At 38.5% G+C, this 21,060-nt stretch overlaps 1 protein-coding gene across 1 annotated transcript in view; it reads left to right on the top strand.

Annotated features, from left to right (window-relative positions):
* cog5 (component of oligomeric golgi complex 5) overlaps window positions 1-21,060 on the top strand; it is a 78,230-nt gene that overhangs the window by 48,760 nt on the left and 8,410 nt on the right. Inside the window, exons 12-19 of the mRNA XM_016512162.1 lie at window positions 3,751-3,952; window positions 5,997-6,158; window positions 7,011-7,110; window positions 11,300-11,410; window positions 13,281-13,343; window positions 15,093-15,196; window positions 17,515-17,752; window positions 18,634-18,710. Of these exons, the coding sequence (XP_016367648.1) occupies window positions 3,751-3,952; window positions 5,997-6,158; window positions 7,011-7,110; window positions 11,300-11,410; window positions 13,281-13,343; window positions 15,093-15,196; window positions 17,515-17,752; window positions 18,634-18,710 (1,057 nt within the window). The remainder of the gene's footprint in view (window positions 1-3,750; window positions 3,953-5,996; window positions 6,159-7,010; window positions 7,111-11,299; window positions 11,411-13,280; window positions 13,344-15,092; window positions 15,197-17,514; window positions 17,753-18,633; window positions 18,711-21,060) is intronic.

The following is a 21,060-nucleotide window of genomic DNA, read 5'->3' as shown; positions in this document are numbered from 1 at the left end:
CTGGAGAAATATAGCACAGACAGAGTAAGATGAACTTTTCTAGAGCATGTGTCGACTGCTTGCATTCGCGCACGCTATCAAATGGAGTATAATTTGAAAGGCTGTGCATTCGACTGTATGCATACGCTAGAGCAGTGTTTCCCAACCACTGTGCCGTGGCACACTAGTGTGCCATGACAGGTTGTGAGGTGTGCCATGGAAAATTATCAAAAACTTCCTATGTGTATTATATTTCGTTAAATCAGTGCTATTGGTAATCGTTAAGTCTGTTTGTGGGTTTTACAAATATTCAACCAATGAAAACCATTCAAAAGAGTTTGTGACTAAACCTCGTAACGCCATTAGATCCTCAAATTGTCAGTCAAACCTCATAACACCACCCCGCCTCCATTCAAAATGAAGTACCATGACTCACAGTTTGAAGACAGATGTCTACTTCGCAATGCAAGGGTAAATAAAAACTGATGTTTGAATAATTACAGTGTTTTCTTTACTCAAGAAACACCGCCTACAAAGGCTGATGTTTTTGTGTGTTTGAAGAGCGGAAAAGAGTCTTAGCATTTGCTGTCTAGTTGTAGCCAATATACTTTGGTACGTTTTAAATATCCTGTGTATAGCGGTTCATCTTTTATATCATGAGATTTTGGCCAAATGTATTAGACAACAAGAAAAACGGAGTGCCCATATAGCTGCAATGCTACGAGTATAGCATACACTTTATAACCTGTAAATTGATGAAAACGGATGTGATTAATTTACCTCAGATGTGGCCATTCTAATGACGGACAAAGTGCAGATCTCCATCATTCACTCGTCAAAAACCTTGTTACAGTAACTCCATTTGAGCGTGATTTTCAGAAAATGCTAAGTGCAAGTGTCTGATCATATAAAGCCAAAATACCAACTCTGATGACACATTGTTGAAGGGATCATATGATACGATTTCAAGGTTTCCTTTCTCTTTGGAGTGTTACAAGCTGTTCATGAATAGATAAGATTTTTGTGCTTCGTGGTGTGCCGTGGGATTTTTTACTTATCAAAACTGTGCCGCAGCAGGAAAAAGTTTGGGAAACACTGTGCTTGAGTATGTGTAAAAAAAAAACAAAAAACAGAAGTATACTTTGAGCGTAACACTGCTCCTGGGGATCCACTGTCCTGCAAAGTGTATTTACAACTTGCTTTTGCTCACCGGGCCTGTGATTTTTCCACGTTATCCTGAAGAGCTTGATTAGCTGGTTCAGGTGTGTTTGATTAGGGTTGTGATTGAACTATGCAGGACAGTGTATACCTAGGAGCAGGGTTGAAGACCTAGCATTTTGACACTTGTATTGTATATCAACTGATGGTTTTCTAGGCTGGTGACAATTACATTTGTGTGTTTAACAAACAGTTTTATCTAAAGCAATTTGTTTGTCCATGTATTCTCAAAACCATGACCTTGCCATTGGGTTGTTGTTTTAAACCGCAGAAGGGATGTTTCATGAGCTATGGCCATTGTGCTCTTGATCTAGGCACTTAACTCTAAGTGCTTTAATAATAAACCAACATGGCATCATCACGAAGACGAACTATATGTTTATACGTGAAATTCCGGAGGGGACGTCGGATGGCGTCACGTTGGACGTAATGACGTGTGCCATTAATCGAACTACGTACTATAACATGGAAAACGGGAACATGAAAGGAATATTCTAAAAGCAACTCATGTAAACACCATAAATCATAATATTCGCTTATTTAGAATAAGGTAAATAATTAGATTACTGATGTCCATGTAAACGTAGTCACTGACTCATGATTGCAACTGGTGCCCATCTTAATTAGTGAGTTAAAGATCTTGGGCAGCACGTCCTCACTGCAGACTCAGAGACACTGTAATTTAGACCTTGGCCTTGATGATGTGGCTCTATTGATCCCTGCCTGTGTTATCACGACCTAATGATGCTTTGTGCTCCACTCCCCCTGATCAATAGAAGGCAAATAGGAGCCTTTGCAACACTTTTATTATCCAAATTCTTGTGCATTACTCCCTCTTCTAAGCCTTTATCAAGCTTGATTTGAAACGTCTCAATCAAACTTGCTTTTATATTTTCCAGACCCTAGGGGGCTCACCTTGTACATCTATTAGGGGAACTATGCCAAAATACTCTCATAAAATGAGAATGTTCGAGGTGAAGATGCTCTCACAAACTTTGTGGCTCCAAGAGGCCATCAGAAAACATTTTGTCTTGAGACATCAGTGCTCCACAAGCCTTCAAAGAAGATCTGTTTATAAATGATTTATCGCTTCCTCTTTGTTCTTAAATACGTTTTGTGACTACTGACGGCTCCCTGCCTCTTCCCAGAATTCTTTCCTGAACTGTTTGACTTTCAAAGAGCAGGTCAAAGGATGAAGCCAATATTCCTCTCAATGTTCAGTGTAGGCTTCCTGACTTGGCCTTCAGCATTGTTTGAACCCTGGGGACCCTTATGAATTAATTTGCTAACAGTAAGAGTGCTGGTCTAGGGTCATTTCTGCTCCGTTTTTATTATTAATGTTTTCACTTCATTATTGTATCACAACATGAACCTGGCTCCTGACTAACAATGAAGATCTCACAACAAGAGAGAACAATGAAGATGCCATTTTTCAACCACTGACGTTCATTTGTTGGTTTTTGTATGCACCTCATCACCTTCCCCGAGGAAAGATTTTCTTGACAGTTATGGGTTGTGTTTGAACACTGCTGCATGGCAGTTTTATGAAGTGAGGAATTTTAAGCTTCACTACCGGCAATAAATCAGAAACGTAACATCAACTGAACATGGCTACAGCTCATAGTCAGCACCCCATCAGTAGAGTAGAACTACCAGGACTCGTCTTTGTTCAAGTGATAGCAAAACAAAGATGGAAACGGTTTAAGATGCTTGCGCCTCTGAACTACTCAATTATGCATTCATCAAATCAATCTGCATAGGAAACAATTTGCATAATATTCGTAATGAGCATTTAATCACCTGTAAAGTTGGGTTATTACCATATTAATGAAGAGGCATTTTTATGGAATTCCATCCATTTGACTCTCATTTTGCCAAGTGTATACTCTTTATTAGACATTGTTTTTGTTAGATTGGTTTGAGATAAGGGATTTGGTTTTTCAGCTCACTGAGGCACAAAGAAAGAATTTGAGGTTTTAAGTCACTGCTTGCCATTGTCATAGGCAACACCTTTTTTAATTAAATGGCATTCACAACAACGTAGGCTTTATAACCCTGATTTCTTGACTATAGTGAAACTGACCATTAAAGTCAACATGAAATTAAAATTCACTATTAAAATACATTTCTTTTTTAGATTCATTATTGCACATCATTCAAAAAAAAAATAAGTGTCTGTTGTTGTATTCTTTGTAATCACAAGTCTATGCATTTGCATCCTTTTTAGCTGTTTTCAACTACTGTAGTAATGCAGTATTTCTAAAATGTCAATATTGGGACAAATACACAACACATGGATTTATCTATAGTGGCTTTCGCACCGTGTAGTTCTAGGATCTCAGTTCTAGGAACTAGCCAGCATGGTGGTTCCTAGAGAACCAATTTCCCCCTTGGGACGTTTTCCTGGTTGCATTTGCACCGGCAGCAGGAACTCTGAACCAGCCGACAGCGACGTCTTTATTCACTGCATTTACTCTGGTGCAAAAGCCCCTTATGTGGCCATCTTCTCTCTAAATGCATCCTGTTCTCAATTATTTTTTCTTTTGTTCTCAGCATCAACCTTCCTGAAGCAGGCCCTGGAGGGAGAGTATCCCAAACTCTTGAGGCTTTATAATGAGCTATGGAAGAGGCTGCAGCAGTACAGTACAAGCATACAGGGGGCGCTTGTGAGCAGTGGTGCAGGTCTAGATGTGGAACTGCCAGTGTCAGAGCATGATGCTGAAGATCTGTTCACCCAGACCAAACCAGACTATGAGTGAGTAATATTACAATAAACACACATACACACTAACTCTCCAACATTTGTTTTCATAATTCTGTTGTAATTATTTAACAAATTGATGAAATGTAGTCCATACAGAAATGTTCTATGATAAATAATAGTTTCTGCCCAAATACAGTAGCTGCTACAGGAATTATTACTTTTTTTTTTAAGACAGTGGTGGCTAATACCAAGCTGCCAGAGATTTATTGTGGTTACAACAGTAACTGTTATGAATTTGTTTTTGTTTTTTTGTAGAAACTATTGTAATTTTTTTTCAAGGTGAGGCCATACTAATGTTTTGTTTTTAGAACTAAATTGCAACTATCAATTGCTGAAATGATTGCTGACTGACTTAAAATTTTAAGATGCTAAGTGCAAGCAGTCAAACAGAAATGCCACGATTTCTCATAATAAAGGCCAGAAGTTTATCTACACAACTATCATTTTCCTAATCATTTTGGTGGCACAACAAAGATTTTGTTTACCCGCAAAGTGCTCTCAAAACTGCTCTCATCAATCAGACAGTGTTTCTGCCTTTCACCTGAATGGTAAGATGCTTTAGGAAGCAAAGAAGCCCTTCTACTATCAGACACATTTTCAGACAATCTTTCAGAATGCAGTCAACGTTTCTGCCACTATTCTGATCAAACACCAAGATCCCATAATCACAATTGTCCCCTAAACGGCCCACATTTTACGCACAGTTGCTTGTATCACATAATACAGCTCAAAAAAGCATGTCAAGATGCATGACAACCAGCAATTAAAGCCAAGATTATTAAAGCATTTTGTCAAAAAGTGGCAAATGTGTTTAATATGTCAGGTTGATGTGGGGGGTAAACTATTTTCTTTGTATTTTATTTTGGAGAGATTCAGTAGATCTATATTTGTCTCTAATAAAACAATTTGCTTTGTGGTAGAATTCAGTGTACTGCAAGCAGTACAGCATTGAACAGCATCTACTGACTTAAGTTTAGAGATCTATTATTATAGAGAAATCTATTATGTGTTAATTCACTGCGCTTTTTTCATCTTTAAAAGTAAGATTCATTTGGATTTTAGTTTCTGACATTAATGATGCTATTTCTCTTAGCCCGTTTAACACTATTGTCAAAATTTCCACAACCTATTATATTTTTTTTGCAAGAAGTGTGCATAATTTATGATAATGAATGACTTTTTGCCCTCTAATTCACATTACCATTATCGTCCAGTTTTTTGCAATTCATTACTGTATTACAGTAAAAAAAAAAATACTAACTCTGAGGTGGTTTTATCTAAATCAGCATAACGTATTATACAGCTAATACTATCATGATGTATGAATACAATTTTAAAAATGATTCATTTTCACATTATAGTGATGAGAATGAGGTTCTACGCATTACTATAATGAGAACTGTCAAATAATATTTTAAAATATACCTCATTTTCAGACTTTACAATATAATGAAAAAGTCTGAAACTTTTAATGAAAATAGTAACCGTTGGTGAAACAATCATAAATCAGTTACACTTTTATCAACAATTGGTATGCACAGATCAAACAATATAATAATTATTGGGAATTAAGCAGCTGTCATGTCAGCAAGGAAAACTAATTTATTACAGTGGCAAAATCAAATGCTGGGGGCTTTGATCCCTACTGAGATGAGGAGTGTAAGTAGGCTATTCATTAAGTGTCGTTCAGTTTGCTCTGCTGCACTTTTGATTTAGTCTCGATTTGTAATTATCTCTACGGGCATGCCTCTGATTAAATTCAAGATTTAGGTCAGTGAAATTTCATACATACATGCAGAGTATGTGACATACATGTCATGTGTTTTTCAAAAAAACAAAAACATGCACTTCAATTACATAAAGTGATGATAGTCTGATGATAGGAACATTGGAAATGAAGGGTCTGACATCATCAGGGTACAGCAACTGCCAAAAAACACTTTGTCACGTGTCACTTAGCACGTGTTGTCATTTACTTGTTTTACAGTTACAGTTAAGCAAAGGAATAACGTTTTTGACATTTTATTTGTTCCAGTCCAGAGAAGGATCTAAAGGACTCCCTTCAGCCATATGAAGCAGCTTACCTGTCCAAGTCTCTGTCCCGCCTCTTTGACCCCATCAATCTTGTGTTCCCTCAAGGGGGCCGAAACCCATCCTCTAATGATGAACTTGACAGCATCATAAAAACAATAGCCAGGTACACCTCCAATATGCATAGTATATCATAACTTTGTTCCATCATCATTTCCCTACTGTGCTACTATGCTGCCTTCTAATGCTGCTTTTCTACTGCATGGTATGGCTCATTTTTGGGGGGTTTTGCACTGTGTAGTACCTGGTACATTTTTTGATACCACCTCAGTTGAGGTTCCAAGCGAGCTGTACCGATACTAAAATGTGACGTGTAAACACTGCAGATCACTGATTGGTCAGAGAATCGTCACTACCAGCATCATTGGATTTGCAACACAAGACACCAAACCCGCTAGATTTAAATAGTCAGCAACAGCCACTGCTGTATCATTTGTTCGCACGTCTTTTTTTTTTAAACGACTTGCTTTAAACGACCGTCGCACTATAACAATCAGTCTATAATCCCACCAATTTTGAAGTGGTACTAAACTGCAGTGGAAAAGCAAACCGAGCCAAAGTAAAGCAAGCTGAGCTGAGCCGTGCCGTGTCGTGCTGAGTCATACCACACAGTGGAAAAGCGCCATAAGAAAGCTCATTTTTGGCCTAGTGTTAAGGAAGTATTGCATGTTTCCTTCATGAAGAAAACAATCCAATAATGCACTGCAAGCATTTAGAGTCAAGAGAAATGTCAATTATAAATATAGTTACATTTCATATAATACTAAAATTTACTAAAGGACTAATAATGGACTGATTTGAGTTGAATTACTGAAATAAATGAACTTTTCCACGACATTCTAATTTATTGAGATGCACCTGTATATAGTGATTAGACTAACCATAAGCAGACTACTGATTGTTTTTATTGACTGTAATTTGCTAACAGTTGATCCTATATGTTGTTTTTGCGTGTTAGTGAGCTGAATGTTGCATCAGTGGATTCCGGCCTGACGATCGCAGTGGCCAAGAACGCCGCCAAGACTGTGCAGCTTTTCTGCGTCAAGTCAGAGCAGTTGGTAAGACACACACAGAGATAATGAGCTAGGCTGAGCGGGAGGCTGTCTGCTCTCATGCCCCTCAACCCAGCCAGGGAGGTGACACACACGGTCGGCGACTGAGCTCATTATGAGAGCCAAGGTAGGGTGGGGCTCATCTCAACAAGCGTCAGAAAATCAGAGCAACTGCTGAGAGCCGTGACCTGGACAAGAGGCAGGGCGGATTTCAGCCTACCTAGTTAGAGGTGCTACTTGATTTGGTCTATAAATAGAAGCCACACAAATCAGGCAAAGGTGAGATCAAGAATGCAATGCTTGGTCGGTAGTTGGTCGACCAAAAAAATAAATACCAGTAGTTGGAGGACAAATCAGTTTGCAACACAATATTCATGCTCTTAGTTTACTAAATGTACTTCTCTGCTGTTATATTGTGGTTAATAGATGTGTGCTTCTTGTGTGCTAAGCTATTGAAGTGGTCAGAGTGACTGGAGTCTCAATCTCATTGTTAGTAGTGATCCACATTAAGTTACATGGAGATAACAGCCTTAATCAATAAATGGTAACATTTTACTTACAGCCTTTATGTATAATGCATTATAAAAGTAGCTTTAGTGCATTAATTATGCCTTGTAATGCACATTATATGCATTGTACAATCTCATGAATAATTGTAAACACAGTTAATACATTATAACACTTATCAATTCATTGTTACACTTTAAATTCAGTTGCAATTATTTACGACAAGATATAATGTATTACAACGCACATTATGAATAATTATAATGCATCATATCCTTTATTATAAAACGGATAGTTCCGTTCCTTGATTCTGATTGGTTGAGCCGTGTTCGAAGCTGTTGTAAATTACTCTACAAACATACACCTTTGTTTACTTTGTGTGTTGCTTGGCAACCACTTTGTTGGAACCACAACTGTTTCTGACGAACTACATTTTTTGGTGGAAGAATACTGTTTTTATTAATATCATTACACTTTATTTGCTTGGTTTTATTTTGTGAAACAAACTACGTATATGGAATAACCGTTTTTATAAAAGCAATAAGCCTCCACTTCGCGTCGTGCCTAGCAACGCCCCTTAGCTGTTATAAATTCACTGTAAACCATGGCTTCTTGGGGCTTATTGCTTTAATAACCCTTTAAGTAAAGTGTTACCCAATAAATCAGTAGATCTATAGAGTTTGAGTTAACTACAAAGCCGAACTAGCTTTACAAGTGAGTGAATCCTCTCATTCCTTAATCAGTCTCATTTCAGTTAATCCGTTTCAGTTAATTGTTACCTGCTCTCCAAAGATTATGCAGCTGACTTCTGAGATAGAACAAAAAAATAATTTCAAGACAACATGAAGTACACATTTACCCTGTTTATTTTCTTGAAACCTGGAGATATCCAGCAATTTAAAAATGGTCATTTCCAAACAAAGTCATGAAAATATTTGTAGCGAAATTATTTTTTAAGGTGTACTCTGCTCTAAATATTTCATCATCTAGAACAAGAGCAGTCAACCTGCTTGTAATTTTCAGTACTCATGAACACCTTGGTTAGGTTGTTTAGTTATGTTTGATTATGGATGGACAACGGATTGGGGTTAGGCAGGACGGTAGCTCTTCATTAACAGAGTTGAAAATTTTTTCATTGACTATAAGGTCTCTATCAAGTAATCTAGTTTTTCCAGTAATCGTTAACGCCTGAGAAATGTCATGGAAATGCACCTGTAACTAGCATTCTGGCATTTTAAATAACTTTTTCTAAGTATTATAAAATCAAGTCTGACTACATTTATTTTGTGCTGAATATTCGGTTTCACTTCAACATTATGAGGGTTCAGTGTTTCACATACTGATTCATGTTATCCAACTCATTTTATTTTCCTCTTAGCTGTTTACATTGCCTCACAGCTGTAGCAAAATGACCCAACTTGTTCATATAGGTCTATCTCCATTCACTGTGAGCTGGAGGTGTGATTGATTGTTCCTCGCCAGGGAGGGTGTGATTGGATTAGTCCGGTGTCTGTCCTCGAATCATTGGCCCATTGACTCGATCTGTCTTATGTCAGCAATCAGATGAATAACGGGGGTTTGGTTCTGTTCTTTCCTGAATTACAGATGTGTGTGATGAGCCATCATAACCCTGTGAACTCAATTTAAGGCCAGTTCAGGGCCAAACCTTAACCTCTCCTTGGACTTACTTCTGGAAATGATATCATTATCGTATATTGCATAAATCTTTCAAGCAGTTGGAAAAATGTCCTCACAATATAGGGAACAAGAAGCTCTCCAAGTCAAGACACAGATGGTTTCTTTTTGATTAAACCCAGTTTAACACAGGCAGCAAACAGACTCCATCAGTTAATGGATGGATATAAATGAAGACAAAGTGAAGGACTGTATCTCTATTGACCTCTCATATCCTTCCTGCTGTGATAATGGAATGGGACTTAAACCAACTCCGATCTGAATGATTTCCGAAACGTGGATAAAATTGCTGCCCAATGTGCCATATAGATGATAACCCCAGGCTTTAAGAGTGCTTCTTGCATCAGAGAACCTCTCCGTATGATTCATCTGAGCTGTAGCCTGTGTCCTGATGATGTACATTGTCACAATCCAATCAGTTGATCCCGTGGAAGCAGTTATTGCCAGCTTTCTTCAGTTATGTTCCTTAGAAATCCTGTATGGTTTTATTTAAACGGACAAAAAAAGTGAAAATTCCGTCATTTATTTATTCACCCTCATGTTGTTCCAAACCCATAAGACGTAGAAAAGTACAGAAATAGGGAGCAAAGCGCAGAGCAGTAAGCAAGAACGTCCGAACGGTAGCGAAGCCGGAAGTTATCCCTAGTTATCCCAATAAGACCTGACAGGTTTCTGTTACTCCATTGAAAGTCCAGGCAACCAAAACTTAGAAGATCCAAAAAGGTCATAAAGGCATCATAAAAGAAATCATTATGAATAGAGTGGTTTAATACAAATCTTGTGAAGAGGTACGATCGCATTAAATTATGAATATTTAATTTAGTCTTTTTTGGTTACCTGGACTTTCAGTGGAGGACCAGAAACCTCTCAGGTTTCTTTAAAAATATCTTAATTTATGCCTTTAAGATTAACCAAAGACTTATGGGTTTGGAACAACATAAAGGTAAGAAAATGATGACTGATTTATTTTGTGGGTGAATTGTCCCTTTAAACTATAGATACAATAACTAATGGACATTCTCCCTAATGGAAGTTTTTTTTTTTCTTTCAAAAATAGGTCAGTGTTTGAGTTTTAAAGTAGCTTCCTGTAATCTGGTTTAGCTGCAGGGGAAATATTTGACAACAGCGCTCTTCCATGAGGATTACAGAGGTATAAGAATGTTTTTGGTCTTCAGGCAGGTTTACCGCAGACCTAGGGTCACACAGCAGTTAATTTTAGAATGGTTCATTACTGTATTGGACTGCAGATATGCACCGGAGGCTACGCTTTATTTAACATCTGGCGTGAAGGAGCTACCCACCTAGAATCATCACTAGCGTTACTGCACCTTACTTGGCATCTCCACACCTGCCACGGGAAACATTAATTAACCGTTGCCTTGCCATTTTTAGACTGTTGCCATGGTACCCCTGCTGCCACTATCCTATGTGGTTTTTCCTCGCAGACGATGTGTAATATTTTTTTCTCCCCAATTTTATTTCCCCAGTCCCCCACCTTTTATGAGAGGTGTGATGTCTTGGAGGTTGTGCTGCTTTTTTACGATTTCGGCTTTGAGTTGTTTTGTCTGTAGCAGTTTGTTTATGTCAGAAGGCAGCAGTGCGGCACGAATACGTGTTTGTGTACGGTTGTTCGCTCATGACTGAGACAACCTTTTGCTTGTTAGTTCCTGTGGTGTGGCACGGAGCTGGGCAAATCCTTATTTTTCGTCTCCCTGTTGCTCGCTCTTCAACCCACAATGCCAGCTGCTTCTGCTGTCTGAGCTCCATGGTGACACCCGTGTCTCAGCATGCTGACCGCTGTGCCACCACTGAGCAAAGCGCTTCTGACCTCAGACGAACACTGGGACATCTGGGGAAATTAGTGGGAGCCTGCGGTCGCCTCGCTTTTGATGTTGACTCCTTGATTATTTACTGAGGTCTTTGGCTGTGATGCTCAATATTGTTTAATCTCTAATTTTTTCTCCCTTCTTTCTTTCTTCTGTATTTCTCTCAGCTGTGTACACAAGGGGATGCCAGTCAGGTGATCGGACCCCTGACGGAGGGTCAGAGGAGAAACATTGCCGTGGTGAACTCTCTTTTCCGCCTGCAGCAAGCTGTGGCTAAAGTAAGAACACCAGCTCTCATTCAAGACACTATAGTCACTACAGGTTTATTTCACTCCACAAAGTCATTTATTCATCCTTGTGTTGTTCCAAGCCCATATAACTTACTACCTTCTAAGAAGCATTGTTTCTTTTGTCTCATTTGAACAGTATTCTCGAGCTCCAAAAAAGAACAAAAAATAAATAAATCACTAAAAGTACTACAAAAATGTGACGGTGAACCACAAAACCAGTCATAAGTTTAATTTTTTTAAATTGAGATTTATATATATAATCTGAAAGCTGAATAAATAAGCTATAGGATAGGACGATATTTGGTACAACTATTTGAAAATCTGGAACCTGAGGGTGCAAAAAAATCTAAATATTGAGAAAATCGAAATAAAATCAATAATTTTGACCCATACAATGTATTTTTGGCTATTGCTACAAATATACCCGTGCTACTTATGACTGGTTTTGTGGTCCAGGATCACAAATAGTCCAAACAACTTCAACATATTTGAATATATACTGCTCCAAAAGACATTTAAGAGGTGTGGTAACTGGGAAGATCAAAAGGTTTGGTCTGTTCCTTGCACAAAGCTTTGAAATATGCTGATATAGCTTTCATAGCACTCAAAATATAGTCCAGAAGACCTAAGAACTACTTATATATCTTTACTTAATGATCCTAATGATTTTTGGCATAAAAGAAAAATCAATAATTTTGACCCATACAATGTATTTTTGGCTATTGCTGCAAATATACCCGTGCTACTTATGACTGGTTTTGTGGTCCAGGATCACAAATAGTCCAAACAACTTCAACATATTTGAATATACACTGAGACATTTCTTTTGGATGTCTGAGACATCCAAAAGACATTTAAGAGGTGTGGTAAATGGGAAGATCAAAAGGTTTGGTCTGTTCCTTGCACAAAGCTTTGAAATATGCTGATATAGCTTTCATAGCACTCAAAATATAGTCCAGAAGATCTAAGAACTACTTATATTGTCCCTATTCATTTTCATTGTATTGTAAATAGCTCTCCGTACATTCTGCTAATCATCTTCCTTTGTGCTTCCCATATTAAAGAAATAAACAAGGTATGGTGAGTAAAGGGTAACTAACTACCCTTTTAAAACTCCAATTAAAAGAATACGAGTTATTCAGTTAGTTTGATTGGCATGTGCCAATTTTACAAAATGCAAAATGGGTCAGTCTGTCTAAATTTCTTTTCTTAGTATTTGTCTGGATAATGAGAAATCAAACCAAAGTTCTGGTTTGGCATCCCATAGGTGTTTTGCCATGATGTGCTTCCTAAAGCTGTGTTTTATTAACAGATGATCGTAAAAATTCACTCAGCAGGATGTATGAAATCACTGTTCCACACCAAGGAAAGATTTTGTGGGGCGTTTAAATAAAAGTCAGCGTGAAATTATTAGAGTCCTGCTGTATTAAAAAACTCCTCTATGTGTGGAAAACAGACCACCTGTCTATAAACAGCATATGGCTGCAGTGCCTTTACTCAGGAGAGAGTCTTGAAACTGCAGACTCACCGCCAGTCATATCTGTACAATATGAGTGGTGATATTTCAGAAGTGGCTTTTTTAGCACCAGCTGATGTAGTTCCCAGTCTGCCCCATTAAAAAAACATGCCAGCAGCAGCCAAAGCTTTTTCCTTGCTGGTGTGATTAATAAGGTAATAAAAAGAGATTTCTCTATGATTAAATATTTAAACTGGGGGTGATCAAAGTTTTACTGGTGAAAAGTGAAGGTGCTTGTTTCAGTAAGATTATTTTATTAGGGCCTGAACTTTGAGTGAAGACAGGAATTAATATTCAAGGGCTCTAAACATTAAATAATTGCTGACTTTGAGTTGTTTTCAGGTTATATCTGGACTGGGTACCTTCCCTCCTGCAGCAGAGCAATTGCTCACAGCATCTTTAGAGGTAAAACACAAACAACAAAATTCTGTTTACATCAGAATCACTACAAAGATCATATGAGGGACATCCATAATTCAGTTAATATAGCTTCTTGACAAAAATAACAGTATGCTAAAAACATCACAACTGGTCACTGGCAATACATGTTAATAACTTAACGGGGCCTAACTACACATGGTCACATTAGTAACATTATATACATCTTTTTGGTTTGAATATCAGCTCTCAGCAGGTAATGTCCTCTATATTCACAACATTCATTTCATGGTGCTTTTCAGCAACAAGTGCACTGCACTATTAATGCAGATAGTGGTGCATGATACACCATCAAGCTGTGAGCATTTGTGCATTCGTGATAAAGATTAACAAGTGAGCACACGGGACAATGAACAAAAGGGTCAAAATTTTGATAGAGATGCTGCAGCTCTACACAAGCACACACAGAGTCTAGAGGTGGTTTTGGAAAGTAATTGGGTAAACATTGAGCTTCTCTGAATTCAGTGCTCTGTCCCCTGAGGTAAATTGGCTATCAGATGAGTAAACTGGTCATTCTCTTCCCCTTCGTCTCTTTTAACGAAACCTGCCAGCTGTACGGATACGCACACACGCTTTAACCCTTGATCTTTAAGTGTAAACAACAGTCCAAGGTGAAAACACATTACCACACTTTACCACCCGCTGTCCTCAGAGTTGAGGCAGTGCTCTCCTCCCATGTAGGGTATGTTATCTCGATATCCCTGTCCCTAATGTTTCACATGATGTGGATGTACATGTGGCCTTTGTGGCCTTGTGGCCATGGTCTTTTGCACATGACTCCATGAAAATCCATGAAAGCATGGTTCATTTACACTTCAGAGCACCGCCTATGCCCCCTTTGGAAAGTGTGCTACTTGTCAGAGACTTATCCCAGATGCACCTCCATCACCAGCAACAAGTGCTAGTTCTGCTTCTCCCCAATCCTCATCACATCGCACTAGGAACTATTCTTTTTTTTATATATATATAAATATATATATTTGGGGCTTTTATGTCTTTATTGTTTGTAGGACAGTGGAGATATGACAGGAAAGCATAGGGCAGAGAGAGGGAAGCAGGGTCGGCAAAGGACCATGAGTCAGGAATCGAACTCGGGTTGCCAGAGGCACAGGTGCACTACATGTCGGCGCACTAACCACAAGGCTATCTGCACCGACAGGAACTGTTCTAAACCAGAACAAAACTAAATGCAACAGAACGAAATGGGGCACCAGCACCACCCAAGATCCAGTTGCCGCTCTGAGCAAAGAATGCCGGGAAAGCTGAGTACGTGACTACCTACTTTGTTGTGAAAGAGTTTAGGAAGAAGAGATGTGCAGCGGAGATTTTTATCTCCTGCTTGCAGGGGATTTTGCCGATGACCGGCCCTATTTGGTCAGAGAGACCTATTGGGTTTGCATTGATGTCGCTCAGAGATGGAGAGCCGGATAAGAGCCTAGGACGAGGGGGGCCAGCTGCCGTGACACACACGATGGTCAGACTGATGTCCCATCAGCAAATGTCAGGCAGTCACATGGGAGGAGGGAGAGCAGGTGTTGGCGCAAGTCGCCATGTGATCATGTGAAGAAATACTACAAGAACCAATGACCTTCAGAAGAACTACTCTTTCACACACGTTCAATAATGTCTGGCTGACTGATATCATGGATAATTCTGTCTCTTTTTGTTTAATTCACATTCTTTAGTTAACTTATAGTTTTTGTGTGTCTCTTGCAGTCGGTTCAGGCTCTGATGAGTAGCGCCGTTCAGCCACTGCTAAATTCTGTTACCGACTCTGTTGAAGCAATACTCATTACTATGCACCAGGAGGATTTCTCTGGGTAAGCAAGCAACACATGCACTGTATTACTATAATATGTACTGCATACAGGTCAGTATATAATGTATATATTGCGCACCATTCCATGTAAGGCTACTCAGTCTGCATAAACAGTAGTATGTTATACTGTTAAACAACCGCAGTTGTATCCGCTTATCATCTTGAAAATGTAATATAGTTCTTTTTCATCTTAAAAGGATAGTTCACTGAAAAATTTAAATGACCCCATTATTTACTCACCCTCAAGCCATCCTAGGTCTATATGACTTTCTTCTTTCAGACGAATACAATCAGAGTTATATTAAATAATGTTCTGGCTCTTCCAAGCTTTATAATGGCAGTGAATAGTGGTCGAGATTTTGAAGCAAAATAAAGTGCATAAATTCATCATAAACAGTACTCAACATGGCTCTGGGGGTTAATAAAGGCCTTCTGAGTGAAATCAATGCATTTGTGTAAGAATAATATCCATATTTAAAACTTTACAAACCATAATCTCTAGCTTACGCTAACTGTCCTATGTGCGTTCATGAGAGAAAGTCATATCTCGGCTTGAGGGTGAGTAAATCATGGGGTAATTTTCATTTCTGGGTGAACTATCCCTTTAAGTGCAAAACTTTGTGGGACACCGTAATGGACTAGTTGTCCAAAAAAGTAGTCAACCAGTAAGTCTTATGTAAATAATTCACCTCATGCCGTGCAGCATCAGTGCTCTGCAGCTAAAAAGTGAGAGACCTAACACTCCAGGTTTACTCAATTTTCCCATATATATTTGACCATTTCAAAATACCACACAAAACAAATGAGAGATGTCAAAATTGGGATTTATGGTTGTACAAAGACTGTGTTCTCCCCTCATGGGCTTTTTTTCAAACACTAAACATGACATTTGGGATTATGTGCCCTATTTAGTCTTGTTGAGGGCAATTATGAGACCAGGTCTCTCTTAGCTCACTATATTTCAACATAAATTGTTCCTTAAAGCAGAGACAGAGTGTAATGGGTGTGCTGTTGCCATAATTCTTTACCATTTAAAAAAGTTATGGTGACACTGCCAGTATTTCTAAGTTTGGAAATCACAATACTATGAGGACAGGGTGATGCAATTTAATACTAGCTGCTAAATTAGTTCAGCTCCTCTTTGAGTTTTATTATGATTTCCTTATATGTAGTCTTTAAACTTACAAATCTCCATTCAGTTATTCATGTCCTCATGCTGAAAGACTGAACCTGTGATGCCATGAGACTGCGAGTGAAACAGACTGCAGACACATGAACACCCTCATGATGTGGGGATGTACATGTGTGGTTTTGGCTGTTATGATGGACACATTCCCTGAAGATTGTCTTCTGCATTCATCTTTCGTTTTCTCTTGCACTTGCTCTCATTGGTTGGTCTGGGTGGTCCAGAGAATACAACAGAGAGTGATGTGCCAGCGTTTGATAACATTTAAACCGTCACCCCTATGATTCAGCGTGGCTTCTTTTGTCCACATCTCTCATCCCCGCAGGGCCACTGGAGTCAGGCTTGGCGGGCTTGTTTTATTTCTGTCCCCGCTGTCGGGCATTCCTGAGGGAAGACAGCAGAGAAATAAACATGCCATAGAGACGGTTTTGTCCAGAAAATCAATGTCTGAGTCATATGTTAGTCCAAAATGAAAATAAATAAATAAATATAAAAAATATATATTGCAAATAAATGAAGTACAATTTATTTTTGTAAAAACATAAAATGTTTCATATTTTTATGAAACTATTAGTTTATCATGGTTGTGTTTATAATAGTGCCTCTGATGTATGCTGATTTTTTAAATAAAAAATGATCAATCTATTATAGTATTTGTACTCCAATATAGTAAATACATGCTGTATTACAATAGTGAGAATCATAAAAAATAAGAATTATAAAAGAGAAACCCATTACGATAATGAAAATGAAAATGTGCTTAATTAAAGCATTAAAATAAACGTTAATTGGACCCTAACACATTCATTTTTTTTTTATTTCAAGGTAAAATATAAAAAAATAGAAAGTTATAGTGAGATTCACCCAAAAATGACCTCCCATATGTGTAAAGAAAAACTGACTGTCACTTGCTAAAAGGCATTAACACGACCTTCCTTTTCTGACTTTGTGTGTGTGTGTGTGTGTGTGTATTTCAGCAGTTCCAGTAGCTACACATTTATGATATTGATTATGTGACAAAGGAAATCAATGTGTTGCTTGTAGCTGTAGTCTACGCTCACATTACAAGATTACAGTACACTACTTTTTTGTGTGTGCGTGTGTGTGTGTGTGCTGTGTGTGCGTGCACCCAGTCCTTTACCAGCAGGTGGCCGTCCGGACGTGCCATGCTCTCTGTACATGCGTGAGCTGCAGGGCTTCATTGCACGAGTGATGAATGACTACTTCCGCCCGCTGCAGTGTCTGGACTTCCTTTACGATAGTACAGAGATCATCGCCCAGCGCACCATCACCGTCTTCATCCGCCACGCCAGCCTCTTGCGCCCACTCGGAGAGGGAGGGAAGATGAGGTTGGCGGCCGACTTTGCTCAGGTGAGGAAAATGAGGGTCAGCCTTCCTCATTCGTCTCTTTTACTTAATCTGTGGCTCTCAATAATTTTATTTTGTCCATGAATCACAAAGTAATTGGGAAAGTAAAAAAAATAGCTTAATTTAAGCATTTATCCATTAAAAAAAAATCACTTTAGCTCTCAAAACAAATAAATTGTACCTTTACACCAAATAATTAATTCAAAAGAAAATTGAAAATTGTATCATCATTAACTCAACCTCATGTTGTTTAAAATCCGTATTCAGATTTCTTTCGTCAGTTAAACAATGTAAATGGGAACTGTGGCTATCAAACTCCAAAATGATAAAAAATATTTAAAAAAACACCATAAAAATGGTTCTGTAGCTTTCTGTGAGAAACAATCAAAATATAAGCATTCATTCACTGAAAATTCAATGTAGATCTCAAATCAAATATAGACCAAAACATTTATTCAAAAGTAAAAATTCTGTCATTTACTCACCATCATATTGTTTCAAATCCATATTTAACTTCTTTTCGACCACGAAACACAAAGTAAATTGGAAATAGGGATGTCAAGCTCCAAAATAACAACAAAAAAAAACACCATAATCATTTTTCTTTAGCATTCAGATGTCATACATTAACTTTCTGTGAGAACAGTAAAATTCAAGCATTTATTTACTGAACACTCACTGTAGCTCTTAAATACATGGCGTCTTTAGACTTGTCACATTATGTCTGACATCACAAGATGCAATGACATTTGAGGTAATTGACATCCAACCTCATGCAAAGTGTCTACATGCATCATGTTTAAGTTTTACAGTCAAGCTCTTATGTGTCAAGAAAACAATGACTCTTTGCATCTGCGAGTGAACATCTCATGTTCATGTTACAGATGGAGTTGGCCGTGGCTCCTCTCTGCAGACGGGTTTCAGACCTGGGGAAAGCGTACCGTCTCTTGCGATCTTTTAGGTGAGTCTTTATTTACAGTCTGGATGATGTCAGGTGACTTTATCTTCCTGTCCTCAAGTGACTGCAAGCAGCTCCTGATGTCACACACTCAGTAATTTTGCATCTATTTTTCACACAAATGCTCTCAATTTGTGTTATCCTTTGTCCCCGTCCTTCCCCGCTGAGACAAAGAGGTCGCCTGGAGTCTTCCCGCTGAAAATTGCTGTTAATTAACAGTGAGAGAGAGAGAGAAAGGAAGGTTATTAATGGAGATGCTCGTCTGATTAGCTGAGGAGAAGTCGGTGTCAAATTATCTGTCCGGATAATGCTCTAATGCTCACCTTCCGTTGCTTCTTTGTTGTTTTTGACTCATGACAGCTCCACGTTCTTGGTCTTGATTTATCGGTGCACGTTATTCCAAATAAAAAAATGTTCTGCTTTTAACGTTCAGGTTTGATTAAGGCAGTCTCCATACTTTCCTCCAGGCAATCTAATAAACACCAGTGAGGTCTTGCAGGATAGCTAATCAAATGCCAGCTCTGGAAGCGACTACCATGCCTGGATCCCTCATGAGCAAGGCCCGATTCCCCACTAGCAACTTTATTTTACTCAATGAGCGTGTGTGTGTGTGTAAGCATGCAAAATGATGTCTAGCAACCACAGGGGAAAGATGTTATTACAAGAGAGCCCTAAAATAGAGATATAATTATTAATATGGAGATATTTGTCTTGTTTGATCACTTTTGAGGGACCACAGATGACAAGTGATGAAATTTCTGAGGTGCAACTTGTAAATGACATTGTTTTTTTTTAGGGCTGTGCGATTAATTGAAATCGTCATAAAATCGCGATTTGAGCTTGCGCGATTTCTAAATCGCTTTATAGCACGATTTTCCGCACCCCCGACCTCCCGCAGTATGCTATCCGAACCAATCAGAATGCAGCGCGCCTAAATGGAGCACGAGAACAGAACAGACCGGGCGGGCATACAAATGTAACGCCAGGTTCACACACACAGTCTGTGGTGCGTATTTTTCCCGCGCCCATGTTAACGGATCAGAGCGTTCCCACTGGCAGTGCGCTCCAGGAGCGGTGCGTCTGCAGCAGTCATGCTGCGATCGTTTCCGCACGGAATCTATTTCTGCTGTGCTGCACGCGCTGAATTAAAGTGACAGCGCATTATTCGCAGTAAAAATTAACATGGATTGACACGGAAATTTAGAAATTACTCCATAAATGCATATAATTAAAGTCTACTGTTTCACAGTCAACACATGGCTTTTTGGCTAGATTTAAAACAAGGAAAAGTGCACTTTTAGATAAACAAGGCAATAATAGATGGCACTCGTGGTGGTAGTTAAACAAAGTTATATTTATTGAGTTTAAACGTGAATATGTCTATGAAAGATTGTATTACTGTACTGTAATAAAAGAGAATCACAAACGGAATTTTCAGAATTTGAAATCAAAATAATGGATAAATGTTGTGTTTGTGGTAAACAACCGCGGATCAGGAGCGGACTGCAAACGCGTCCTGTGCGAAAGCAAAATGAGTCCGTGCTGCTTCTGCACCGCATACACACACTGTATACGCACTGCAGACGGAGTACGTGTGAACTTGGCACAACAAATCTAGTTCAACATCTGAGGCAACGCCACAAAGAGCTCTATGACCAATGCAAGGCAAAAAAAATCCCTGGACACAGGATTTTTTTTTCTTCTGCCATATGTCTATTCTAGAGACATTTTGTTACACCTTTACTTAGTGATTATTTTGCCTTATGTCTGTTCCAGAGTCATGTTACAGCTTTTTGATAAAGCTCTAATTGGTTTTCTTTTGGAAATATGTTTCAAATTCACACTGAATGCATTAATGACTGTAAAGCATGTCTGTGTCTGTCAAAATCGTGATTAAAATCGAAATCGCAAAATTGATCAAAGAAATCGCAATAGGTTTTTTTTGTCCATATCGCACAGCCATATTTCAAATCCAAATATTGTCACAGAAAATGCTTTTTCAGCATTGCAATTCTTTTTTTGCACAGTACAGTAATCTTTCACAGACATGTTTAAACACAATAAATATAAGCAACACATTATCCAATGCTTTTTACTTTTGCATTTACTTCTAGATTTATATATTAAGTTGCTCAAGCAAGTGGCAAAACATTTAAACTACTTTTCTTACGTTATCACAAACTTACCATTGACAGAAATAGTCAGCTCTACTGGCCTTTCCTTTTGCATTGAAATCTTTATTAGAAGCAATCCTGCGGTTCATAAAGAACTTTGTTTTCCTACCTCCACGAGTGCCATCTATTATTGCCTTGTTTATCTAAAAGTGCTCTTTCCCTTTAAACCTAGCCAAAAA

The sequence above is a fragment of the Sinocyclocheilus rhinocerous genome, unplaced genomic scaffold, assembly GCF_001515625.1.
Source record: "Sinocyclocheilus rhinocerous isolate Xijiao unplaced genomic scaffold, SAMN03320098_v1.1 scaffold475, whole genome shotgun sequence".
Taxonomy (NCBI): Eukaryota; Metazoa; Chordata; class Actinopteri; order Cypriniformes; family Cyprinidae; genus Sinocyclocheilus; species Sinocyclocheilus rhinocerous.
The sequence above is the reverse complement of the archived record's forward strand: the minus strand, read 5'-3'. Positions and strand labels throughout refer to the sequence as shown.